This window comes from Zonotrichia leucophrys, chromosome 2 (genome assembly GCF_028769735.1).
Source record: "Zonotrichia leucophrys gambelii isolate GWCS_2022_RI chromosome 2, RI_Zleu_2.0, whole genome shotgun sequence".
Lineage (NCBI taxonomy): Eukaryota > Metazoa > Chordata > Aves > Passeriformes > Passerellidae > Zonotrichia > Zonotrichia leucophrys.
In genome coordinates this window covers 106307933-106335746 of record NC_088171.1, presented here as the reverse complement: position 1 = coordinate 106335746, position 27814 = coordinate 106307933, and the positions used below count along the sequence as shown (strand labels likewise).

Below are 27814 nucleotides of genomic sequence, written 5' to 3'. Positions count from 1 at the left end.
GGGCCACCTGCATGGGAGTCCCAAACGTCTGCAGCCACTTCATGTTGCCCCCAGGATAGGGCACAGATCCTGCCTGGATCCCCTGAGCAATATTCCCAACTAAATATTTGCCACTGGCAAATTTCCAGTGTGATAAAACCCAGCCAGGTCAGCTCTGCCTCTGTTCCAGAGTAGTCAGAAAAGCAGGCACAAGTGACTGGGCTCCTGAGAAGGAAGGCGAAATGGCAGCGACTTTGGTGGCAGGGGAATTTGGGTGCACCCTCAGCTGCAGGCTGGGTGGGAGGAGGATGATGGGCAGCTTCTCTGTCCCCAGACCTGTGAGCTGCCAAAGGGTGCAGTTCTCATCACAGCCAGGTCAAGTCACAGGCTTCCCATCACAGCCCTCCAGGGGTCTTTCACTGCTCCCTGCTGCCCTGGGCCACGGCTGTGGTGCTCATGTGGGGCTGCTGCCTCCGCTTCCCAAATCCTCCCGCTTGCCTTCATGTTGCTGCTAGAGGAGCAGCAAATTTTCCTCCAGAGGAATGGCCATGGGTGCACAGAGGGGTCTGCCGGACCAGGGAGCTGCCTGTGGGATGGGGATGTGTTACTGCCATTGCAGGGGAAAACAGCAGCTCAGTCCTACCCCCAATAACCACAGCTTGCCACATACATGTTTTACATAGTCTGATAGCAATTAAAGCTGCTAAAATTTGGTCTAAACATGATAGATTTGTGCTCTTGAGTGTTTTGGCAGGGAAGTTTCGTAAGCAACAAATGGAAAATACATAAACGGAAAGGCAATCCCCTGGCAAGACAGATCCAGTCTTCTGCTTTCTCTGCTCAAACTGAATAGCACCTCAGTGTAATAATTTTCATGTTGAGATCAATGAGGTTGTTAAATAAATGAAGCATTCAAGTGTAGAAGAAAGTAAGGGAAGAGAGAGATGGCATTCAACTTGAAAGACTAAAATTCATGCTTCCTTGAGCCCCAAGGAAAGGATAAATCCATTAGGTTGTGAAGAAATAAGACCTGGGAAGAGTAAGACCTGGAAAGAATCTATCTGATCCATCCTAAAACTTATGACAAAATAAAACTTACTTAGGGGCCAGAAAGGAAACAGAAAGAAATGGCAATGTAGCAGGAGGGTACAGCTCTTCTGGCGTGGCATTTGGTACATACTTGGTGCATCTGCAGGTGTCTCTGTTGGGATGTTTGACACACTAGTGATTCCTTCTTCCAAAGTAAAGGTGAATAATTTAGTTCTAATTTACTGCAATGTCTTTGGAGATGGCTGTTTTTTGGGCCAGTCCTCCAGGAAAAAGAGAAGAAAAAGAAAATAGTTCAGGTGCACAGCAAAAATAATTAACAAGATTTTGGTTCTCTCTGTGTGTGTGTGTGTGTGTGTGTGTGTGTGTGTGTGTGTGTGTGTGTGTGTGTGTGTGTTTGTGCATATGTATATATATTTATTTTTTTCACTTTGCCCTCTGGGCATGTAATTCCAACTAGATATAATAGGACATAATACATACACTCAAACCAGAGCAGTAGAAGGAATACATAGCAGAATTATTCTGCTGGATTATGATTTTGGAAATGTTTGAGCTGTCTCCATGTGGCCAGAATGACTGTGTTCCTATGGGAACAAGCTCCTTCAAAGCAAAAGAGTTTTATAGCAAGAGTACAAAAATCCTGGCTAAAAACTTGGGGTTTAGCACAAAATTAAATATTCTGTAAATACGGAGCATTCTGCAATATTCTAATTAAATTCACTCATTTTCAAAACTAATTGAAATAGTTCTTTTCGGCTCTGCCAACGAGGCAAGATGCAATCAGTCACATTCAAACCATCATTAGGACTAACGAGGACATCCTGGGTAGTAAAAGCTTGTTTGCACCCTCCATGCAACCAACAGTGTTACTTCTCAGAGCTGCATCCTAGTGAAAAGCACCTTACTGCAGGTGTAATCCCATAGGGGATTTAATGGGTCTACTGCTTGATTTAAGTACTGTGGGAGGGAGCACGCTGGACTCTGGCTTTAGGTTAAAGTTTGCCCTAAATGCAGATCTATTCTGCAAAACAAAGTCTTGTGTTGTATATATCAAGTGTTTTATGTTGTCTTAATGTTGACTTGTAGTGCGAACAATGTTTTCTAGAAGAAAACTCTGGAACTTCAAAGCTCTCTTGAATATTATAAACATCATAGGATGGGTGAGTAACTGCCCACAGCTTGAGTGCAAAGTGGATGGGGGGACATCAAACTGGGCAATTCCCAAGTGTATGGAGTTTAACAGGTGATGGGTTTTGCACCTGGAACAGGGCAACCCTGCATTTGTGTACAGGCAGGAATGAAACTCGGCAGAGTGGCACTGTGGAAAAGGGACACGAAGGCCTTGGTTGATGGCAAGTTGGATATGAGGCAGCTGGGAGGGCCAGCCATGTCCTGGGGTGCCTCAGGCACAGCATTGCCAGCTGGGCAGGGATTGTCCTGCTCTGCTCTGCCCTGGGACAGCCTCACCTCGAGCCCTGTGTGGGCACCACAACATATGGAAGTTACAAAGCTGTGAGAGAGCATCCAAAGGAGGCTCCATGGGGAAGGACCTAGAGTGGAAGCCATATGAGGAGTGGATGAGGTCATTTGGCTTGTTCAGCCTGGAGAAGAAGATGCTGAGGGGAAACCTCCTAGCAGTGCAGAGCTTCCTCTCAGGGGAAAATGGAGGGGCAGCTACTGATTTCTTCTCTCTTGTGACCAGGACCCAAGGCAGTGGCATGAAGCTGTGTCAGGGGAGGTTTAGGTTAGACATTAGAAAAAGGTTCTTCACCCAGAGGTTGGAACAAGCTCCCCAGAGAAGTGGGCACAGCACCCGACCTGACAGAGCTGAGGAAGCATTTGGACAATGCTCTCAGGCACATGGCACTCCATTCTTGGTTTGTCCTGTGCAGGGCCAGGAACTGTACTCCAGTGATCCTTGTGAGTCCCTTCCAACTTGGGATATTCTGCAGCTCTGTGATATGCCTTGATAAGAAGGGATTCTGGGAAGAAAAACACTCATCTGCCCAGTTGGTCAGAGACCAGAGCAATTGCTACAGTTAGCTGAATACTTATTTGAATCTGTGTTCTGAGTGTTCATTCCCTGATGTGAAGCTGATCGAAGATATCTGTGCTTTACTTTTAACTCCGAGCTGCTACAATTGCCAGCAAAGTAGTTTTTATGTCTGTAAGTGATATGAGGGAAACAGAACTTCACCTGCAGTTCTTTGTCAGCAGGCAATGAATGAACAGACTGGAAGTTAGAGGGACACTAGAACTCAGATTTCAAGGCAAGATTTTAAGTTGGTGGAATTACATAGTTAAAAGGAGTCAGAAGTCCTGAGCATCAAGGGTAGATCTGTAAATGAAACCCCAAGTGTGGTCTCATTATGTTCCATCTAGTACTAGGAGTGCAGAAATACAAGTTTTCCAATGCAAAGAAATAAAAACAAGGATGTCAGAGCTGTGTCTTCCAGTCAGGGTCTTACCACTCCAAGACCCCTCTTAACCACTGCTCAAATGCCTTCTCTGGCTCTGTTCTTAGTCCTGGTTCATCTGTATCTTGTTCTATATCTGCTGATATAGCCCTGGTTGGCCTCACTGCTGCTCTTAAACCAGTACAGCTTCTCTTGCACCCTGCTTGAGGTTCTGAGGGCCAGGATGAGACATTAACATGCTACAGGTGTGGGGACCATTTGTAGTGCCATTTCCCCTGTCACCCTTAGGGAAGAGTGTGGTGAGGAGGCCCTAAGAAGAAAATCCTAAAGGTGTCTAAGAAACCCTTATGTTTAAGGCACCAGTGAAAACATCCAAGGGGGTTTTTGGTCATGTTGTGATGGGATTGACACTTGGTGCTGAGAAAGTTGAAGCACGTTTCAGGAGTTGTCTTTACTGATTTTTGTGGTACTGGTGTTTTCGACCACCTCAGCAGCTCACAAGATGCCTTGAGGTGCCACCTGCCTGTACAGTTTCACCTGAGTGATTGTGTATTTTGGGAGGTGTAAGCATGTTTGTGAGGAAAAAAAAAGACAAGAGGAACAGGCTGTAGAGAAATGTTTGAAAATGGCAGAACTTCAATTAGTGTTGAACTTCCTCTTTCTAACGTCAAGAAATTTCCTAGTTTAAATTTCATGCTGCTCTAGACTGTAATGACATGTTGTCACCTCTCCCTGTTTTTGTTCTTAAGAATTCATAGGAATTTTCAACTGCCTGACACCTAATCATCATTTCCATGGACCAAATGCAGTTTTTGATACTGTATCATGAAGCATACTCTGCCCTTGGAAAAAACAAATTGTCGTTTCTGTCTTCAGAACGGCCCTTACAGCTCAGAGGAGAGCCACACAGTGAAAACATGGGTGTGTCAATCCCTCCTAGGCTCGATAAGACCTGAATTTGTTTGAACAGCCATCTGCTGGTCTTGAGGCTTTAGTATTTGCTTGCCAATAGAATGAGATAGGTGAGGGATATGTTGTTTTTATTGCTCTGTACAATGTTCCTGGATTGCAGAGGGAAGGAGGAGGATGGTGGCCCTTAAAGGTAAGAGGAAGACAAATGCATGTAGGGTAATTGGCCCCAAAACTTCAAATGCTCAAATTCAGCTTGCAATTTTTTCTGAAGTGGACATTTCTAAAGGGCATCAAGCCAAGTAATATTAGGCTAAATCTGTGGCCATTTAAGGAAATACATTACAGAGCATTGAGTGACTCCCATGAAACATCATGTTAATTGTGCCTGAATCTGTGCAGTTTTGCCCCAGTGCAGAGCTGGAGAAGCTGTGAGACAGGGCTCTGTAGTGCTCAATGCCCAACAGAGTGAGAGCCAAGTCTCCGAGGGTAACAAATCACATCCATGGACAATCTTTGTTTTCCCTCTCCGCCTTGAATATTCCCTTACAAGTGTTACAAAATATAAATTCAATAGCCTCGTGTGGGTGAAACCTAGAAAGAGCAAATCCCCGTGTGAAACCTGCCAGCCCATTTGCGGGATAAACCCTGATTTGTGCCAGGGTGTCCCGCTTGGAACAGAGAGTTTCCTCTCCGCAGACAGCACCAGCGTGGGTCATCAGCGCTTCCCGGAGGGTGTTTGTAGAGGGGAGGAGGTGCGCAGGTGAAGAAAAATGGTTTGCAGGAGAAACGGGACGTGGTGCCGGACCTGGGATTGCTCCCTGCCCTCCTGCAGCATCTCCTCTGGCACTGCATGCACAGCAGTGATTTCAGCAGGCTCTTTGAAGTCCATCAAAGCGATCCTTAACGCAGTGTGACCAACTTATGGCTTTATTTCTTTTGCGTTAGCTGCATGAGGAAGAAAGCACAGCCACTGGATGCAGGACGTGGCAACACTTTGTCCTGAGCTGGAGCACGGGAGCTTCATCAGGACCGACTGCCAGAGGAACATAAACTTTGCCCTCTCATTCTTCCTGACCAGCGCCAATGGAGCTGTTTTTCCAGTGAATTTTCAGCTAGGATATTAAAATAAACTTCTCCCCAAAAGCTTCTGCCTTGAAGCAGCCACCCCGTGTTTGCCTTTGTGCTATTATTACTCTCAGTGATGTTCACTGTGGCTCTCCTCTCCAAGGCTATCCCCTGTGCAGCTGAAATGAACCCCTCTGCAACCTTAGAGAGCACTAATATGTCACTTCAGTCACACTGTGACACTGTTTGAAGGACTTAGAGGCATCCTGCCTTTGTGACTGAATGCCACCCATCAGGTATATCATAACCCAAACTGAATGTTCTGCTGTGCCTCGCAAATAATTTGTAATTAAGTCACTAGGCAAGAGGGTTGGGTTTTGTCTTTGTTTTGCTTTGTTTGTGCTTTAATCATCATTATTTGTACCCAAATTCTAAAGTCCATGGTTAGGGTACCTATGGTCAAATTTCCTTTAACTCTTGCTGAGGGGAGAAAATTGAGCCATGGTCTTATGATCTGAATATAAGCAAACAGTCTGTTGTGACAAACTCACAGGGGGATAAAAAAATATGATGATTCAAGGCAACAATATCCTCAACCTGAGATCATCATTTTCACAAAGGCAGGGGGTAAGAGCTGCTTGTTCATCAGAGGATTATATCTTCCTGCTGTTACTGCTGTGACCCTAAATAAAACCTCTAATGCCAGCACAGCAGCATGGCTGGAGAACACAGTAGTGGCAGGAATAAGTCCCTCCCTTCTGCTTTGGGTAAGTTTCTGTGGACAGTGTTGTCTTTCTGGAGCATGAGCTGAATTATTTTTCCTCTTAGTCCCAGAACTTGGAGATTCAAATAATCTCCCTCCTATCACAGATCCCTTTCTAAAATAGTGAGGTGTTCCTGTCCTGCTGAAAATGTAATTGAAAGGCATATACTAATGTAGTGTTTAATTCCAAGACTTGCCTGTATTTTGATTAAAAACCTCCTGGATTCTAAAGCTTAGGTTGTACTAGATATAAAAACACAAGTTCATCCAAGAGCACAACATGAATGAATGCGAGCATTAAATTCTGCTGACCATTCACTTGAAATTTTTTCTGCCGCATGTGATTCCAGGACAAATATTGATTGAATAACCTCTGTGTGTATGCGTGTGTCAAGTGTGGTCTAGCACCCAGAGTGACCTTTCTCTTCCATGTCTAATCACCAGCGATAGCTGTAAGCTTCCTTTTGTATCAAAAATCTTGTTTCATAACCCAGCTTCCCTGCTCTTTGGAACCTGAGTTTCTCCGTTTGTTTGTTCAGCCATTTGAGGTCTGCTGGGATATTTCTCTGTTTGATTTGCTTGTTAGCTTTGTTGCTGGCTGAAATGGCCCGGGCATGGTTTGTTCAAGGCTTTTGTTTTCTTTTCTGGAAGGGTTGGTGGAGGGTTTTGTTCTCCACAAGTCAGGCAGCATTGCTGCACGTGAGGTTTGCCTCGCTGCCCGCCCACCCGCGCAGGTGGCACCGCGTCTGTGCACAGGCGTGGGCTCGAGCATCCCCCTGGCCTCACAGGGGCTCGTCCAATGCCTCTGCCTTTTCAGTTATAAAAGCGCTGACTGATGTTTTGACATGCTGATTTTCTTTGCCTCTCTCTTTCCCAGTCTGTCCTCACAGAGGGGCTGAGCCCCTGGGGCAGATGGAGGGAGAAGCGAGGTCAGGGCTGGTGTTTGTTGGGACTGGCTTAATCAAAGCAAGGGAAATACAGGGTGCAGCAGAAAAAAGGAGTTTGAGTGAGATAGCTGCTTGTTCTCTCTCTGTTCCCCCTCTCTCTGTGTATCTCTCAGAGATGTTCCTTATTACAGGGAAAGGAGACAAGTATGCTAATTGTCCCTACAGTCACTTTCCACATTCACAGAGTGCTGTGTATAAGGTCTTTATAGAACACATATCTCCTCTGAAGGTTTTGTAGGGGAAACTTGGGGAAGAACTGCAGCTCCCCCCTCATGCTTCTCCATACCCAGCCTTCAGGACATGAGTTATGGCGGCAACTGGAACCTGGATTTAGTTGTCTTCCATTTGTGCCATCATCAAAAGTACAATAGTTCAGGCTCCAGTTCCCACCAGGGATGCATGCATTTGTGTGCACACATTGCTCCCTTCCAGCCTAAGAAACAATATTATTTATTCTCATGTCAACTAAAAGTACTCATGTTGGTTTCTCCCAACATTGTGATTCTTTCTTCTCTACATAAATATACATAAATAAACATGCACTAAATATATATTGATAAATATATACATCTATATATACACACACACATACACATATATATATATTCCTTCCCTCCCATTTCTGTCTTTTCTCACAGTCTGAGAAGTCCCAGTGAGAGGACAGTAACTTTCCATCACAAATGCTTTTCCTGTGACTGTTTTTGTTTTCTAAGCCTGTCACATGAAAATAGACATAATATTTTCATTTTGGTTGTCTGTAAATAAAGAGAAATTTGACTTCCAGAATGCGTTCCTAGAGCAAATCAAGTTGTTCTAAGATTAATCCCTTTCTAAATAATACTTACAATTTATGTGCAGATAACTCCCTAATTTAAAAGTACTGTGATGATGAACTGAAATCTCTGTTACACTGTGGTTAATTACAACAGTTTCAGTTTTGGTTGGTATTTGCTCCATTAGTTATTCATACTGCAAACAAATATGCTAACGGCTTTTTGTCATATTCTCTTAGAGATGTGATTAAAACCAAATTTTAGCCTTCACAGATCCAAGCCTGTGTCTGGAGCCATGCATGTGCCAAAACGAGGAGATGAAGGGCTATAGGAAACCCTCTTCTTCCCCTGCCTGTCCTAATCCAGCTGGAAAAGTCTGGTGGACAGATTTCAGCTTCCAGCAGGGCTTCTCTGAGAACTGCATCCTCTTCTTCCTCAGCATAATGTCAGGAAATTGCTTTCCCTGAGGGCTTTTAGGAAACAGTCTATACTGTAACATCAGCTCAGCTGTAAAGCAGCAGTGCCCCAAGCTGGCATTCTGGCTGTCAGGGAGAAAAGTCCCTCTCTGCAACTGAACGTTGCACCTCCTGAGCTCCTCCTGGGACCTCTAGGTAGGTCACAAGTCGCTGTGATACTGTCAGCCTCTGCTGGCTGGCCTGCTCCCTCTCCTTGGCTTCAAGCTGTTGCTGGACTACTTAAGAGGATTAAGCTCATTCCTCTGCTTGAGGGACCTAAGGTGAGACCTGGAGGGGATTCCACATCACCTGACACTTGGGTTTTTCCTGCTGTGAGCCAGCATTACCAAGTCAGGCCCACAGCACAGAGGCAATCTCAACACAATCTGAAAGGAGAATATGGAAATATCTCCTTTAATGCACAGCACAGGGATCCTGCTATTGACTCGCAGCTTTAGCTCACTCCAAGCTGCACCAGCACTGGGCAGGATGGCAGGATGCTGATGAGCCGTGGTGTTGGGGCAAATGAGGTGGCACAGTCCCTTGGAGACATTTTGTTCACTTCCACTGAGATATCTGCTTATTTCACATGGGAACAAGCCTCCCTCCTCCACGGAGGGTGAGAGCAAGCTGTGTATTCACATGATGGTCCAGTGAATAACCTTTGGTATGAGAAACCTCTGAACTTCAGGAAGTTGGGATGCTGTGCTGCAGGAAGAATGTCTTGCTACACTTTACCTACGCTTTTGCTACACTTTGTTCTTTTTCTAGACTCTTTCTTCAAGGCACAGCAGTGGTTTAGCGGAGGTGTTCTTCCTACTGCTGCCTTCCATTCTTAAAATTTCCAGCCAGGTGGAAGGGGAGATTTGTTGGGGTCTGTCTCTGAGTGAGGAAGACTGTTCCAGCAGCATGAATGGGTGCTCAGTGTGCTGGTGTGGAACAGATTGTGCCAGACCATTTTGCATTTGGGTCACTATATTGACTTCTTACTTTGACCTGGGTGATTCACTGTGCATCTCCCCAGCGCACATTTTAGAAATCCCTGCTCCAGAAGTATTTACCTGCTGAGGGAGCAGACTGAATATTGGGTGGATGCCAGAGAGATCCTTGTTCCTTTGCTTACAGCATGCACAGTCACCGGCTGTGTTGTTTTGACCCTGGCTGGATGCTAGGGGTTCATCAAAGATGCCCCAACATCCTCAACTGGTTGGGGGAGATAAAAAGTAACAAAATATATAGAAAAGCTCATGGGTCAAAATAAGGACAGAGAGATCATGCACCAACTGCTATCACAGACAAAATAGACTTGACTCCAGGAAATTAATTTATTACTAATCAAATCAGAGTAGGGTAATGAGAAATAAAATCCAAACCTTAGAACATCTTCCTCCCATCTCTCCCTTCTTCCTGGGCTTAGCTTCACTCCCAATTTATCTCCCTCTTTCCCCAAGTGGCACAGGAGGATGGAGAAGGGGGTCTCCCCTGTCTCTTGAGACTCCCTGAGCCCATGTTCATGTGTCTGCTCTGCTATCCCAAGTTACTAAACTAAGAGAAAACTGCTTATCTAAGCAGGGGAAGAGATGAGGGACCATAAGAATTTCTCCTTCCCAGTCTCAGGGAAGAGAGTTCAGGTAAGCTAGAAATGCTCTGGCATTAGAGAGGACCTTGGCATACAGGAACAAGCCAGGGAGATGAGTCGTTGTAAAAAAGGGGGAACAGTCTGAGGTGTGCAATGTGCTGCAGAGAAAGACAAAAGACCTGCAAGGAAAATTGCATGGTGGTCTTGGGCCCTGGCAATGTTGTTCTGGGCTCCATGTTACTCCATGCAGCTGGTGCATTGTCCACAGTTTCTGTGTTATGACTTTTAAATTACTATGCTCCTCCAAGTTTTAATTTTTTTTCTTATCATGAGGCAGTTGGGTAGAATTAAATCCTAACTCACACCCGTCTAGGAGCTGAAAATGTCAGTGGGGGCTGGAAAGTGGTCTCTGCTGAGGGGCTATCATGTAGAGATGTACTCCACACTCCTGCTGGCACAGCTGCTGGAGGCAGTATATGTTCCTGCTTTGTTGCAGCATGGTCATTCCTGCATGGGACAGAGGGATGCCTGTCCCCATCCTGCAGGCAGGACTCTGAGTGAGCGTTCTGCCTATCCAAGCACCTGCAGAAGCACAGCTCCAACAGCAGCAAACAGGAGATGACAATATAGAGAAAAAGAGGAGGCCAAATGATGCTGTATGCCCAACTTGCAAACACCATCAGGTAAACCCAACCTTACCTCCAGGACACCTCCAAAACAGCCCTATGGAACTGACATGTTTATTGCTTCCTTTTTGTTGTTGGTTTGGTTTGGGTTCTTTTCCTGTGGGCTTTGGGTGAGGGTGTTTTTTTTTGATTGGTTGGTTAGATTTGGGGTTTTTTTCTGTGTTTGCTATTGCCTCTTTTATGCAAAAGATTAGAAATCAGGAATTAATGCTTCTATTATTTTTTTTTAACCTTGGGCTGCAGTGGAAGACTCCAGCACAGGACAATGTCACAGCCCCAGCTGTGTGTGCATCTCCTTTGATGATGCATCTCCTAGGACAGCCTGTATTAATGCATGGCTTAAAAAGGTTATGTTTTTGAGGGAAAGGGAGAGTGTGGACCAACTACTCACACTGAGCAATGCTTGCAGGAGAGAAACTGTCCCACTTGTCCCAAAAGGCAGACAAGGAGATAAGACTGACCTGCTTCCACTGTGCTGTTTGCTGTCCTGGTGGGAGGACATGAGGCATCACCTGTACAATCTCCTGTCCTCTCAGCTGGGTGGTGGCTCAGGTGTTCCAAACAGTGTCACAGCCTGTCGTCCTAGCAGGTGCTGAGGTGACATTTCTACTTGATACCACAAGACAGGAGTCTGAAAGGGAATATTAAAGAGTCTCAGGGATTTTAAAGGGTTTGAAAGCTTTCCATCACTCTTAGAAGAAGGATTTTACTGTGCTTATTCATGGCTTTGATGCTTGGAGCAAACAGATGCTTGTTTAGAATTAAGTCACAATCCCCAGACTTGTAGGAAATACTCTCTGCTTTATTTTGCTCTGTTTAGTACCCAAAGCTAACCATGCAAACTGTCCCTGTGGAAAGTCTGAGCTGCTTCCCCACCCAGGGCACCTCTTGTTCATGCTGAGAGCTCTCTGACATGAGCAATCAGAGACCAGCTGTGCATGGGCTGGAGAAACTTGTGTAAATATTGCTGCTTTGAGGCTGGGATTTAGGAGGTGCTGGGCTAAATGATTTATTAGTGTGCTCAGTGCTGATGCTGAGAGCTTTCTTCTCAGGTTGGCTTTTATCACTGATACCTCTTTATGGGGTCTCACTTACTGGAAAATTCCTGGTAACTGGATAGTGGGAGGGACCTGCAGTCGCAGGTCATGTATCTCATGATCCTGAGCAGGAAGCTGTGCAATCCCTCTCCACACGAGAGAATGAGACCCAGAGGCACGGCCATCCTGGAGACATGGCCTTGCATTAGTTAAATTTAATGGGAGAAGCTGCAGCCTCTACACTCATGGCAGCTACAAGTTTCTCTCTCCATAGTTTGTTTCTCTAATTTTTGCCTGGTGGCTGTGCAGCAGTCAGAAATTGCTTTCCCCTGTGCAGGTCCTTGAGCAGCCACCAGCAGAGAATGAGTGGACCCTATGTCTGTAAGCCTTCCCTGTGTAAGAAAAAACCTTCATTTAGAAACCCCAAAACTAAAACTCAGTTAGTATCAGACTTTAGGCCACTTATTTATTCCCACTGCATTCAGTAAAGCAGAGACCTGGACATGTGGGGTTGGGGGTCGCTGAATTCAGCAGCCCACCAGGTAAAAACAGTCTGTGGGCAGGTTGAGTATGAATTCCAAACTGGCACACACACAAACCCTGTATACATGTGGCCACTCAGCACGACCCAGTGTGGTGTTTTAAGCCCAGCTGGAGCTCAGTGCTCACTCACTCCTACCTGCTGGGTGTCCAGTCACGTCCAGGAAAGCCAGGCTCCATCACACCTGATGGTGGCTTGGGGAGACAAACTCCATCACTCTGAGCATCCCTCTCTTCCTCCTTCTTCCCCCAGCTCCACATGCCGACCATGATGCCACATGGTTTGGAATGCACCAGCTACACTGGAATGCTCAGCTGACCCCTCCCATCTCCTTGTGCATCCTGGGCTCCTGCCTGCCAGGGTGCAATGAGGAACACAGAAGGCCTTGACCTGGGTAAGTGCTGCTCAGGCACAACAAAAACATCCCTGTGTTTTCAACACTCTTTTCAACACAAATCCAAAACACAGTCCTGCGCCAGCTGCACTGAAAATACCAGCTCTGTCCCAGTCAAAACCAGCACACCTAGAAAACACAGCACTTGCACAAGCAGCACAAAAGTTTTAGTTCTGTCCCCCTCTGTGTCTGATCCACATGAAGGATTTTGTGTTAGGAATACATGCAGACCCACCATGTGGGCAGGAACTGTGCTTGAACATCCAATCTATCCAGCACCTATCAGTGGGGCTCCAGCCCCCCTCATGTGCAGAGACAAACACACACACACACCCACATGAGGCTATGCACCCCTCCTGTGACCAGGCATGGACACCCTTGCCCACCTGGCAGCTGGCCCTGGATGCCCTCATCAATCTTTGGACACACACACACACACACACACATATGCAGACAGGTCTCAGTGACCCCAGACCTCACACTCTCCCCTGTGCTTGGCCTGGATCAGTAACCAGCTCCTCCAGCTCTTTTGCAGGTAGGGATGGAGAAATATCTGGCCCAGGATATTTCTGCTTTGCTATCTGTCTCCCAAGCCACCTATTCCATTTGCCTGCCAGCAACAGTGGAGCCTCTAGCCAGGGATGTGTATGGACACAGTTTGATGAGCAGACAGGATAGATGGCAGCAATGAGGTGCAGGGCATGGCCAGACAAGGGCACTGACTGGTCTCTTATATCCCTTAACTCTCGCCTGCACATTATTCCCCAAGCCACCATGATCCCTCCCTTTGGCCACTTCTGAGTCCTCCCTATAACATCCTCTAAGTTTCTTGCATCCCAAGACATTTTCCCCTGCACCCCAAAAAGTGCCAAACCCCTCAGGTGAGCCTCTCCTGTTTTGTCACCCCGATGGATGTCACTCTTGGCCCGTGGGGCTGAGGGTTTCCTGGGGCAGTCCCGTAAAGGGCAGGAAGGGATCACATCCCCAGTGAGGCCACCAGGGTCCCCTACGTTTTGTCACATAACAACACTAGGTCTGGCATATGAAAGCCTTTTTGCCCTCTCAGGTCACTTTGAAAGCTTTGCTTAAGGAAAAGCAGAAATTTATACAATCTTTGGATTTTAGAGGCTGCAGCTTTGTTTATACTAAAAACGTGGGCTTGGTGGTGAGATCAGGATCCTCAAAGTGCAGCAATGAAAATAGGAAAGGGAAATGGTCTGAAAACACAACCAAAATACCTGATGGCACACACATAAGTAGTAAAAGAGGAAGATCTCAGAAGTGCTGGCTGTAGGCCAGGAAAACACTGGAATTTCACATGTTGAAAATTCATCAAACCTCCTTGGTATAAAGTTACAAGCAGGCCACTTCTGAGCAATAAATGATGCTGTATTATCCCAAAGCCTTAAAAAATTGAATTGACTAGTGAGTGGGAGCTTGGAAATCCTCCCTGAAAAATTCTTCCCTTCAGCTTCAGCCATGGCCAAGGAATAGCAGGTCTTTTATGTTTTTTATTTTTTTAGTTTTCAAAAAAAGAGCTGTACAGAGCAGCAGATATTCTGCTTGAGTACTGCAAAGACAGCAGCCACACACATAATCACATTATTTTACTTTTCTACACTCTGTCCTTGATATTTTTCCACTTGCATGATTTATTCTTGGCTACTATATAGCATAAATCTATACAAAAGATGTAGAGCCCTTTGTCTGAGTGCTAAAACCACAACAAATAGGCAATAGGATTTAAAATACCATAAGCCAGCTTGAAGCATTTGATTCAGCAGCTATCAGTTGCATGAAGGCACAAGGAAAGCTACTAGAGTAGGTTTTTTACAGATGAGTGAGTTTTAAAAGTGGCAGTAGAGTAGGCCAGGATTTGGCCAAAATGATCTTGGAGCATCCTAAAGTTAAGATGCTTCTTTGAGAAAATGAAATATTTTCACACAAAACTCCCTCTCCATAAGTTGCCCTCTGCCAGTGCCCCACCTATATCTGAGCTTTCTGCAATGGGATGTGAATTACAGCACCTCACTTTCTGGTTGCCGAACTCCATCACATTCTAGAGCATCTTGAGTCTCTTGTCCTTTGAAATAAGGGCCCCTTTTCAAAACACTTCCAGTTAGTCTGAGCTGAAAGCCTGAATCCAGAATTGTGTGAGAGATGGGGAATTGTGAGGGAAAAGATTTCACCACCAGGAATGCCAGCCCTTGATGGACCTTGGCAGGCAAGCGTCAGTTTTGTTCCTGGAAATGGAGGTACATCTAGAACTTGGAAGAGCAGAAAAAAGCAGGCTGCTGCCTTTAGGTAGCAAATTAGAGTGGCAGAAAGAAGGAATGTTTGGCTTTGGGAGTCTCCTGTGAGTCTCATAACTGCATATTGAAGGCAGTTCCGTCTGAAATGACTCAGTGTGTGCCACAGCTCATGGGTGTCTTTGCTGGGTGTAAAAGAGCTGCCATGGGTTTTGGGGACATGGGTGAGAGCCTCTAGAATAGGTCATGTCAAGTCTACAGACGCATTTGGAATAACAATTTGTAGCCTCTCTGAGTAACAAATGCCTTAAATCTTACTGTTCCTATTCTCATGTCCCTCCCAGGTCAGTCCTGGGATAAGCAGATTCTGCAGAAGTTTTCTTCTGAGAAAGCCCATGACAGCTATTTTTATATATACTGAGTTGGAAATTGTTGACATCTCAAAGGGAAATATATTTTAATAGCAATTGTTTCAGTGCCAGCTCACATTTGCTTTAACATAAATGTCTTTTTATAAATGAACCCAGTTCTGTGAGAAAATCATACATGCAGTAACTTCAAAGAGCTGGCACTGCCTGGAAACCACCAGTCTCCACAGCACATACCTGTCTTTTAAAAGAAATATCGATCAGATTTAATGACTTGTGAAATAAGTCATATATTTCCACATGTATTTCCACAATACTGTATCAGAACAACATGGCCATTTAATGTCTTGACAACATTTTCACAAAAGCCTCCTTTGCTTTTCCTTAGGGTGAGGTGCCACCAACCCCAGAGCTCCCTGGCTCAATGCTCTCTGTTTACCACAGCAGAAGATGGAGCAGATGAGACATAAATGCAATTCCTTTCTTGGGAATGCATAATACTTTTCCAGGATTGCTAAGGAAATATTCTCTGTCAATACTCGGAGGCTGAGGAATAAAAAAGGCTTTCTGACACCCCCCTAAACAGTTAACTCTTCCAACACAAGTTTGAGAAGAAGAGAATCATATTTCCAATGACTTCATGTGCTTCTCTATTACTGACCAAATCAGAAGTAGGGGGAAGTATGGCTAAAAACATTCTTTACGACATTTTACATTTCTTCTTTTCCTTGCTGAAGTCAAATTATTAGGATTAAACTTCAAAAGTCCCATTGGTTTCTCTGAATGGTTTGCCAAGCATTTACTGATCTATTAGCAATTAATAGAGTGTGCTTGGCAGGCTAGCAAGCTGGAAAGTATTCATTTCACATCCAGCAAGCAAAACACTTTAGAAACTCATATAAAGAGTGCAATGATTTCAGAGAGGGTTGTCATGACGAGTTTGAGTTTCTTGCCTGCTTCTATTAATTTGACAGTAATAATATAAGTTCAATTGCTAGGGCAGAATGAAATACTTCAAGAAGTCTAATATTTCAAACTCAATTATTTTAGATTTCATTTAATGGAAAATTTTGCTATTTTGTTCCAATGTGTAAGACTACTACAATTTGAAATGCAGGATATTTCCATGGAATAGCAATAGAAAATTAGATTTTCTGACTTGCAGCTATAGCGTCTTGGTTCTAATTATATTCATCCTTACATTTGTGTGAGAGGGTACCTGTATTTTTGCAAACTGGCTTAAGTAAAAGAAAATTTGAATTAAAATAATTGTCTCTTCTAGGACATCTGTTCAACATTAAAAGAGTATCAACTCATTATCTGATACACATTATCCAAGATAATGTTAGCTTTTTTTTCATTTTATGCTTCTTTTCAATTGCAGCCTAAATTCCCAAGGTCTCTGAAATGGTGAGTCATTAGGAATGTAATTTCAAAGACTGTATTTAATCTCTTTATCTTTTCCCACAACTGATTTACCCATGGGCACTAGTAAAGCACACAAAACATATTCCTAAAGGCCCCTAAATTGTTATTTCTTCCTTATCTAGCTTTATTTTATTCTCACTTTATTTAAAACTGTTCTAAAAAGACTCATAGAGTTGGTAATTTTGACTGTGAGGGAATTGAGCAGCTTTATCACCATATGGATTGGAGCTGATGACTAGATCTGAATTTTGTCTCCTCTACTTCTTGTTTCATGTGTGTTTGATCCACAGCACTGTCTCCTGTCTATTCCTACTGGCTCTGGAATACAGGCATAGAAAGGTTTTTTCCTTTGTATCACTACTTTTTTTTCTTAAAGCATTCTCCACATGAAATTGTTGTCTTAAGTAGGAACCATGCCAAGTAAGGTACTAAGTAACTGAAAATAAATTAATTCAAAACAGTTATTAAAGTTAGTGACTATCAAAAGTGAAAAAAACCCAAACCAAAATAAAAAATCTAACTGATCTCTTCTTTGAAGTTTAAAGGCCTGGGTAGACCACTCAGAAATAAGAAAGGGGGGAAAAGGGAGATCTTCTGTATTTTCAAATTGTTGTTAATATTTTATTTATTCTGGTACAGTACCTGAAATATATTAATGTGCATTATTGCCACATGTGTGTAATATCTTTGTAGAAGACATGGTGTAGAATACAGGTAGACATGGAACTCTTCCTGCAATTATTTCTAGGGATATTTTCCTCACTTTTTTGTCTGCGTATGTAATGGATGTCACCAGTTTGTACTGATAACTTTGTTGGTGCATTGGTTAGTTCCAAGTGTAGTCACTTACCAGTGTAGCAAGCATGTACCAAATGTTACCGTCCTGATTTGGTAACATGTTCTAGTTTGAGGATGCCTTCCCAATAAGTTTAATTTTTGCTTAAATCAGCTTTCCCATCTGTAATGAAAAACCTTTCTCCCATGTTGACCTAAACTCCAAATAGTTTTCCTAACAAGATGCTAAACAGGAGCCTTGGCTATAAGTGAGACTGATAAGCCTGGACATGGCTGCAGCTGGAATGCAGACAAAAGCCACCCAAGGGCAAGCTGTCTTCAAATGTCCTTCTCAAAGTTCCTGCAGGGCAGGGTTATCTCCCACCACTGCCAAGTGTGGGGGACAGACCTCACTGCCCTTGACTGGAGCCTCTCTTCACAAAGAACACGATAGAGTAACTTCTCCCAGGCCCCAGCAAGTCCAAGTGGCTCTGCTGTGATGGTACTTGCACCTCAGGCACTGTGCCCAGGATGCCGAATATCCAGCCACAGATGTATCCTAAAAAATATTCTAAAGAGGAGAAGTAGCTTTTAAAGGAGTGCAGTGAGACAGAAGAAAATTGCAATTCAGGAAAAAAAAAAATCTCATATTTATCATTGAGGGAGATTGATGTATATTTAGAGGAATCATAATTTTGAACTTGATGATCAAAATTAATTGTGTATTTTTATAGCACATTCTTGTTCTAAGACACAACCCAAACTGTGCCGACACTTTGTAACCTGTAAAATAATTTACAGAGGACAATGCTGTTTTTGTCATTTACAACACAAGATTTTTTGATATGGTGACATACAAATTGCAATGCACAGACTAAAGAAGCAATTTGAAATCTGAGGAAAACACTACATTTCAGGTTTTACTGAAAAAAACATAATCTGAAAGTCAGGTCCATCTTGCAATGACTTAACCTTAGGTTTATTTCTGCAGTGTCTTGCTACCTTTCCTTCATAGTTAGGTGTTCATACAGAGAACACTCCTGGAAACTTCATGCTCTGTGCAGGAACACAACAAAGACAGATTATGTTGAGACCGAGCAGTCTTTCTACACTAAGAGACACACTGGGCAAGGGAAGTGTCAGCTTCTTCTTCCAAATTCTCCACAGCTGATTTATTTAAACATAGCAAACTCCTTCTCTTGAGGATCAGGGCTGATGCTTATTATTTCTAAAAACAAGAGTCCACTGATACCCCATGATGTGCCACCAACAAGAACCTCATCATTCTCTTCTGCTCTCTCCTGTTTTTCCCTGGCCTATGATTTTTCTGCTCTTGTATTATTTTTCTTTTTTTCTTTTGACAGGAGTTTCTAATTACCAGCACACAGACATAGTTTTCCTTCTGCTTCATTAGAGACAAGGCATTTATCCTTTCTGCATGAGAAAGGCAAAGTTCAAAAGCACATCTAATTAAAAGCAACTAGCAACCAAGTTTGCCTCATGGGCAGTGCAGGAAACAGCTTGCCTGTGGACATTTTACCAGCAATTTGACTTCTGTGCTCCAAGCAGTCTAAAAAACCATTTTTTTGATCAAAGGCTCCCTTCTCAGACTGAGATTGTTTGCAGAGTGGGCAGATTACACTTTGGAAGTGCTAAAGCCATGACTTTGCCACCTTTATGTTTTTGAGAATTACACTAAGCCACCAACTTGAAGTTGTACAATTCTTGGGTCCACACCAGTGGACTGGAACCCAAGAAGTTTACCTCAATCTGAGTTCAGAAAAACTCAGAAGCCCATTCCAGTTTTCAGCCCATTCCAGGGAGGGTTGTTTTTGCTGTTGCTGAATGGATGGGTTCCTAGGTATTACTGTTTCTTTGGGGGTACTTCCTGCATGAGTGTCATGTTCTCAAGCTCTTCCAGTCATGACCAATACTATATCAGCATTTATTTACATAACTGCAAGATGCCCAAATCCTAGCATTGGTTACTAAATTTTCCCTTATAAAATGAGAAGAGGCAGCATGAATCCTAAGATTTAGTCCCAGCTGAGGACAGGAAACAAGGAGACAGCTGTGGCTCTCCTGGCTGTTCTGCCAGGCGGTGGATGTATGACAGAATAGGCACCAGAGATTCCCATTTGGATGCTCATACTTCAATACATCTGAAGAAATTTCTCCCACTCTCTCAACTTCTGAATAATGCCTTCAGGTAAGAAGCCATTGAATATTTAGCTCACAAACACTGATTTTCGCCCCAATCTCCTCCAAAAACAGAAACCTACTTCAGCTCATGGTTTTTATCTGATTTTTTTTCCTCTGCCAACTGTAGAAAACCTCACAAATCTCAAAGGACACAGTCCACTCCTCTTGACAGCCCAGCTGACTGCAATTACAATGTGCTGCCATGCCATAAAGAGGACAAACCCAATATGTATAAATATAACAATATTTAAAGTGATTTTTTTAGCAGAATTTCCTTACTGGCTCTGATTGGCTCCCTTTTTTTCTTCCATTCCTTCTGGGCAAAAGATACATATTATTCCAAGAGTGTCCTAAAAACGCAAGTAAGTAATAATTATAAATTTCTGCAAATAGAAATATTTAACTAAATTTTTAAAATTCATAAATTTCAATAATCTTTTGGTACACAAAGGTTGCTTAGACTTCTGGTATTTCTTTATCCTTATTTTTGAAGGAGAAATCAGTCTGTTTCTATTCTTGTTTCTTGATTTTTACAGTTGATGTCTTGCTTCTCAAGATGAAGCAAACCAGTTTTTCTGGCATTAGAAGAGCTAGACAAGAGATCTACAATTTAAAAGTCAATATAAATCTTATAAAACTGGCCAACTATCAAAGGGTAAGAAAGAGTAATTCTTACACCGCTTTTAGTTCAAAAGCAGCTCCTTACTGTCCTCTAGTGGAGCAGTAATATCTTCGTATACACTGTGCTCTTGTAATTAAACCTGCTGCCCTTGGAGAGCAATCCTTGCTCTTTCCTTTCCTCGTGACTTCATCAGCATCCATGACATCCCTTTTGTGTGTGAAGGGGTTCTGCTCTTCAATTTCCCCCTCTTCTATATCCCAGTTCCACTTGTTCAGTTAATAATTTAACAGACTTCTGCCTTCACCCTTTCTCAGAACACAAAGAGGCTGAATAAAATTCTGCTAAAACGTAGCAGAATCCCACTGTAATGTCTTATATACCTTTAAACAGGCTGTCAGATAAATCATATTTTGACACCTTCAGAGTATCTAAAAAGCCATCAGAATGGCAGCTGTAAAAAGTGTCATCTTTTCACACTGTATTTATAAAGGTCTGAAAATCTTGTTCATTGCACTCCTATTAGCCCAGCTCCCATGACTCCATAAAACTCATCAGGCTGCAGCCCCACTGATGTCCTTGGGGTCTTCTTTAGGGCCTCAAGGCAGAGTTGTTACTTTGTTCTCCTTGACAACCACAGCTGCTTTGAGGCTCATGTTCCATGCTATAGTGAGGGATTTAGCAGTTTTTTCTCTCACTTTCCAATCCACGGGAGCAGGCTCCAATCCTGTCCTCTTGCCAACACCCACATCATTGACCTTTTCTGCCATTTCAGTTCCCAACAGCTCTGCCCACCCACCCTGCAAAGAAAGGTTCCCAGGCACTTCCATAATGAACATTGCTGTAAAAATCCCATCTTTCCTTGTCATCTTACCTTTAAATGTTCCCATTATTGTTTGATCTTTTACTTTACCTTTCACTGATAAAGTTCTCAAAATAGGATTTATAATTATTTCTTTCAGAAACTGTCTCAAACTGATGCCTTGAGAGGCTACCTAGAACAGAGGCTAGACAGTGTTAAAGGAATAAAGTAGGTATTTATTAAAAGGCCCTCAAAGGATACTTTTTGGGCAGTACAAGAGCCTGCTACGGCTCCAGCCAAGATGGATGGCAGGTCCCAAGTTTTCACACTTTTCTAAGTGTTGGTCCATTTACATATTGGGGTTAATTGTCCAATTAGAATTTCAGGTTATGATGTCCCATCCTCCCAGATTGCTCTCCTGAATTTGCTGTTTATACATTTTGGGCCTGAAGCTGCAATGGTGTCCTTGGTTCTCAGGCTGGAAAAGGATTATTTTGTCTAACTAATCTGTGAAGAGAACTTGCTAACACTTTACATAAAAGTTCAGTTATATGCTAATGAAGTACAGAATCTGGAAAATATGAAAGCTAAAACTTAAGGCATCAAAACATCCTACTTCATAGCAAAATTTACATTTGACAAGTTGCAGAGTGCCTCTACTTTTCTTTTGGTGAATGTAGCTTTTACTGTGTAAAGGCTCTCCCTAGTTAAAAGCAGTCTCCTACCCTACTCCTCTTGCTAAAACTTCTTTTTTCTAATGGATAAATATTTATGCAGACCATCTCAGAGTTGTTCTAAAACAATTTTCAAGATACCTGCAAGAATTCCACTTTTTGGCAGCACCTGTTTTTTTTTTAATTAAAAAAAAATTCCAGGAAACCAGACTTACTTTGGAATGGGTTTACTGCCTGTTACAAGAAATGATTTCACAGTGTTGTAAACATTTATTGTCAGCATGAATTCGTATATATGGGAAGGACTAAAGACTTTCATTGTTATTTGGCTTTATGCCTTTGGCATTCCTTAGGATACACCCCTGTGAAGTGCTGAAATAAGAAAACCAACTAAGCAGGTAGGATGGGGACAGTGCCTACTGTTATCCCTTCTTCTACTTTTCTGCAAGGCCTGTAACTTCAACCTAAAAGGATTTTGTGTCAATTAGCGTTACAGTTAAATTGATCACATTTGTTTTAGTTTTCTTCTTGGACCTATGCTACAACTTCTCCACCAGCAGAACCTGCCACCATTCCTATATAAAAATAGCTGAATTTAAATGGTCCTATCCACCAAGATTTTAAATACAATTTTATACCTATACATAAAGTATAAAAATAGAAATTACAGATACATTTTTATATATAAATATATATACAGATAACTCCCCAGATGTATGTATACTTTCTATTCTTTTATTTTTACTTCAGGCATTTCAATAGTTGCTTGCTTTATGATCTCTTTTTAAAAGAGTTCTCAGTGCTTGAACCCAACTCTATAGCTTCTTTATTCCTAGAGACCTTATGGTGATCTTTGGCTTGCCTACCTATGTAGGTATTACCCTGCCTCTGTGATACTGTATCATCTTACTTTCCCAATGCAAGTATGGAAATACATCCCCTCCTACAAAAGATTAATTTAAAATATCTCTGGATAATAATTTGAAATCTAGGTGATGACTACTGCTGTCCAGTAGGAAAACTCTGGGCAGAGCTGTCACCCAAATTTAGAAATAAACAATGCTTATCTCTACCAATAAATGAGACACATATCTGCAAAGAGATTTCAATGAAAAAATAAAAGGAATATTGGACATTCTAATTTAAACACTGAGGAAAACATGGTGGTCTACATTTAACACCAGAATTGAAGAAAGACACTTAGACTTCCTGGTTTTCACACTCCCAAAGTATGAACAGTAGACACATTTAATATTTAATGCAGCTTTATTCCAAGTAGATACAACCATTATTGCAACAAGAGAAAAGAAATACAAGAAAATCCAGAGCAAAATAAAAGCACCCTAGAAAATTGTCATTTCTGTTCCCATTAACAGACATTTACTCTTGCAAGAACAACTGATTTCAGTGACTTCAAAGCAGTTATTCGCTGACACAAAGTTTAGACAGGAATTGCTGGAATTTCAGCTGCTGGCCTTAAAGAAAAAAAAAGTAGGAGACTTCTCTGACAGGTGCAAAAACGAATACAAAATGTATTAACACAATATGAAACAAACATACATTAAATAGTCGTGTTTCCTGGTACATCAGACTTGCAAACCAATTTTATAAAATGTACATATTCAATTAAACAATTGATCTATCATTGTGGAAAACACAGTTCTTTATTTCAAGTTTATATTAACTATAAATATCTACGGACAGGAGAGATCCACCTCAGGCTGGCATTCCTCACTTCCCCATCCTTTATGTCTTCTGCTCTTTGCCTTTGGGAGAAAACATCACAGCGTAAGGCTGCCGCCTCTTTGGACGTTGACAGGGAGCAAGGTCCTCTTTAATGTAGCCTTAAAAAGAATAAACCTGGGGTAAGAAATACTATATAAAAACAGAAATAACTTTAGCTTTAATGTGTGTTTAGCCTCAAAAAATGACTTGTAACTTTTTTTTTCTTTTTGGGGAACTTCGGGGTTCTGACTTCACATAAAAGTTTTGAGATCCCAGTGTGCAAATATCATTCATTAAAATACACAGCAGCTTTCTAGCAGGTGACTGCACAGTAATGCCATACAGACAGTTAACAGTGAAGAACAGAATGGAAACTATGAATTGCTCATCTATTCAAAACAAAACTGCACTTGTCATTTTCTTTGACCAAGGATTTTACTTAAGAGCAACAAAGTATGCAAGAACTGCTAATTCAGTTCACATTTTGAAAATGTAAATCCTAGTCATACAGAAGAAACTTCAGGCACATGTATAAACAGTACCTCCCTCTGTTTTAAGAGCATCCAGATTTATAAAGACTGGAAAAAGCTGAACATGAGCCTATGGATCAAACACACCGTGAAAGCTCTCTGATAAGAGAAGTGGATAGAAAATTTCTATAACATACTCAACTTAGCTAACACTGACAGTGAACAGACATGTTATGCAAGTCAGTTTCAGCACCTGGCTTTTGTCAATTCCTTACTGTTGATCAGCAACAGTGCCCACCAAAATGAGAGTAGCAGATTTCTACTTCATAGTTGGAAAATTCTTTCTATGTAACTCAGTTATTTTAAAAAAACCAAAACAACACAAACAGACAGTTCAAGATACCAATAAGGAGTAGAAAATACCTATGTTGTACCCCACTACACTGGAATGGCAAGATCAATTGCTCATCATGGGAACTCCCTCGTGTTTCAGTTTTCTTGCTGCACTGCTATAAAATAATTTCCTTTTCCAAGGGAGGGTTGATCTAAAGTCTGATAAGCTCTTGAGAACCATCAACAACTGAACAGCTCTTCCTCCAGCCAAGAAGCTAATTTTTAATGAGGCTGCAAGCAGATTCCAAATTGGTAGTAACAAGTTATATGGTCCATAAAAATCAAGGCTCACTGTTGTGAAAGATTAAGGATGATACTGCAACACTATCACACAACACACATAGACAACTCTGGCTACATTTTCCTATGCCGGACCTGACACTGTTATAAGAACAGATAAAAGCAAAGATTAATGTTTCACAGCTAATGCACAAGTGAATATATAAATGGAACTCAGAGAGTTCCTGCAGCCTTGCTCACCCCAGCACTTCACCACTTCTGAAGAACTGTACCTAGAGTACGCTACAAACTCACTGTGTTTTAACATAATTTGTAGAACCTCATGTTTACACCAGGCTCTAAGATTTTGGAAAATTATTTAGAAAGAACAAACTTCTATGTGAAGATCAGATTAAAAAAACCCCAAAACCAAACACCACATCTTTTCATTGTCACTAGCAAGCAGGGTATATGTATGAAAAACTGTTTAACTACACCTTACCTGCAACATTTCCATTATTACCTGGTATTATAAAGCTCTAAAAACATTGACAATGGAGATCAATAGTGCTGCCTGTCTCTCCTGCGTAAGTACAATCTCTTGGCCTTTCACTCTGAAAATCCAATTCTTGCTTATGGTCAAAATATAGAGTTTAAGTTCTATGAAAATCCCAATTATTTCCCAATGCCTTCTCTAAGAAAATCTCCCTATATTCCTTTCTTAGTAGTACAAGAACTGCTAACGCCAGTGGATAATTTCACTGGGAGAAATGGTAGATAATTTCAGGGGAAAGGAAAAAAAAAAAGGAAAAAAAAAAGCAGCAGCAGCTTTAAAAAGTACTTTTCAAGATCTTTTTGGTACAAACCCCTTTCCACACAGGTTTGGGTGGAAGGAAATCCAACCTCCCAGAAATTTTCAGGAGTATTTGGAGGAATGTAGCGAAATCTATGTCTTGAACAGGAAGCTAGTTTCTTCTCTCTCTCTTCTTCTGGAATGTCTGCATAATACTGAATGTAAGCAGGGGGAAAAATCCCAGTTAACAAATTCATACATAATAGAAACAGCTTTAGCTTTACACAATTGACATTATCAATCACTGTGTTTATTAACACAGTTATCTAAAAACAATGGTGAGGACAGCTAGAGTAGAGATTTGTTATCCAAGTGGCAAACACCTGGCAATTATCCTAAAAGCTCACTGAATTTACAGACTAAGTATAACAAATTTATTGTGGCAAATCTGTTAACCTTCTGTCTTTTAACATACCACAACAAGGTTGAGGTATGTGTACAATTACTTATGTCAACAGTCTACTGACTGATTTTACAAAGCTAAGTAGCACAGGTGTTGAAAGAGATTGGAATTTTAAAATTTATTAATTGTCAGCTTGCATCTAGAAATAAAATTAAAAAAAAAAAACCCCACTACAAACCCCATGCTGCAGAATTATTTCCAGTATCCAAATTTACAGTAATAACTGCAAACTTAAGTCAAAATGTTTCCTACTTACTTAGCCTCAAATTAGAGGTAAATAAAGAGTTAGTTTAAATAGCTGACTGACACTGGGACTCCAGAAATTATCTGTCAGCTGAGCATTCTCTACAGTAAATTGGCTACACTCTTTCAACCCTGTCAGCTGTACTGGGGGCTGCAGTGAGAAAAGTATATACTCCCTCCAAGCCTTTTTGCTGGGTGTTTCCCTGAGTAGCATCATAGAAAGGTAGAGTATATTTTTTTCCATGCAGTTTTCTCTGTTTTAATTCTAGTTGTAATTCTAATTTAATTCCTAAAAATACAAATCTGGACCTTAGAGCACATAGAGGGTCAAAATATTTTAAAAGTGAATGCACTGCTTGATTCAACTGGTAAGTCAACAGTCAGAGCCATACAAGAAAGCTGACCTCTGGGAAAACAGTAAAACAATTCTACTGAAATGTCAGTCTTGCAATTCAAAAAGGCAAATTAAAGTTTATAACTCATTCAATCAGATGGAAAGTGACCTAGACTGGGGAACTCAGGAAGAGAACAGGATACCTCTATCAAAAGAGATTATTTCATGCTCTCAGCTACTGGCATGATTTCAGAAAACCTACTTGGAATTGTAAAGTATGCTCATTCAATTTTTACTGACAAAAGTTAAGAACGAGGTGTTAAGTCAACAAAATTAACTACAAGAATTCTAGAGTGTCTGTATAAGACAAATATTGCTGAGTTTTATTTTGGGATAACTAGCATTGCTCCTTATTTTGTCCTGTAAATAGCCTGAAATTTTAGAAATTAATCTATTAAAAGTTGTTAGTGTGCTGCATTTTTTAAAATTAAACAATCATAAGTAAGGAATAATTACAGATCCAACAATGAAAAGTACAGTACAGTTTAGTGGGAACAGAAAATAAGAACAATCAAAAATCAAGACAAGCATGTTTAAAAAATAAATTAGAAAGAAATTCTTTGGTTTCTTTAGGAATCTATTAGGGTTGACAGAGAATGAGAGTTATGTAACTCAGCTAAACAGCAAAAAGAACTCTCAGCTGTTTTCTGGTCTGATCTCACTGTCCACAGCATTTTTAATCCGCACAAAACATTCAAGCTAGGCTTTTCCGTGTGTGAAGATACTGCAATCTCATCCTGTCTTCCCTGTAAAAGAATTGTTTATAGAACTCTACAATTTGCAGTTTCAGAAAGCGAGCAAACCCTAAAAATGTTCCTCCCATTAGTTTAGCAAAAATTTGCAGAATAATTCCTGTAATCTAAATGCATATAAAAATGCATCTGAGTGATCCTCCTACTCACCTAAGTGTAGCTACACTTAACAACCACACTAACAAATGTTACTTTTACAAGCTACCTGTAACTTCTGCCTACAATCCTTCTCTGATAGCATCACAAGGTCATAAAAAACCAAAACAAGACTTCTTATCAATAGTTCTACACTGTAAAGTGTATGAGATGCTTCCACAAAGCTTTAAGATAAAGCTTATAAAGGACTTTATTATCAGCCTGCTGTGGCATGTGCAGAAGTGAAATCCCAGGTCCTCTCAGAGTGACAGGAACTGACCCCACTGGCACCACTGGCAGTACAGGGCCAGAATCAATTTACTGATCTCTATCCACTCCCTAAATATTCCCTTAGACTGTGGCAGCTTTTCAAACCCATGTGGCTGCTCAGCAAGCCAAGACTTTGCTAAAGCATCATTTATACTTTATCCAATACTCCCTTCTCTCACAGGCATTCAATTCAAAGCTAGTTTTATTATTGTGCAATGACACAGCCAAGCATTCCACACATTC

At 41.7% G+C, this 27814-nt stretch overlaps 2 protein-coding genes across 5 annotated transcripts in view; both read right to left on the bottom strand.

Annotated features, from left to right (window-relative positions):
* Positions 1-12507, bottom strand: part of CABLES1 (Cdk5 and Abl enzyme substrate 1) — an 89603-nt gene extending 77096 nt beyond the window's left edge. The window contains exons 1-2 of the mRNA XM_064705968.1: positions 12343-12507; positions 11088-11257 (exon numbers count right to left, since the gene is read on the bottom strand). Of these exons, the coding sequence (XP_064562038.1) occupies positions 11088-11128 (41 nt within the window). The 5' untranslated portion in view covers positions 11129-11257; positions 12343-12507. The remainder of the gene's footprint in view (positions 1-11087; positions 11258-12342) is intronic.
* A 10566-nt stretch (positions 12508-23073) lies between these two features.
* Positions 23074-27814, bottom strand: part of RBBP8 (RB binding protein 8, endonuclease) — a 34170-nt gene continuing 29429 nt past the window's right edge. For all 4 annotated transcript variants that reach the window (XM_064703484.1, XM_064703483.1, XM_064703486.1 and 1 more), the window contains 2 exons: positions 25388-25529; positions 23074-23558 (listed from right to left, as the gene is read on the bottom strand). In XM_064703484.1, the coding sequence (XP_064559554.1) occupies positions 23461-23558; positions 25388-25529 (240 nt within the window). In that variant the 3' untranslated portion in view covers positions 23074-23460. The remainder of the gene's footprint in view (positions 23559-25387; positions 25530-27814) is intronic.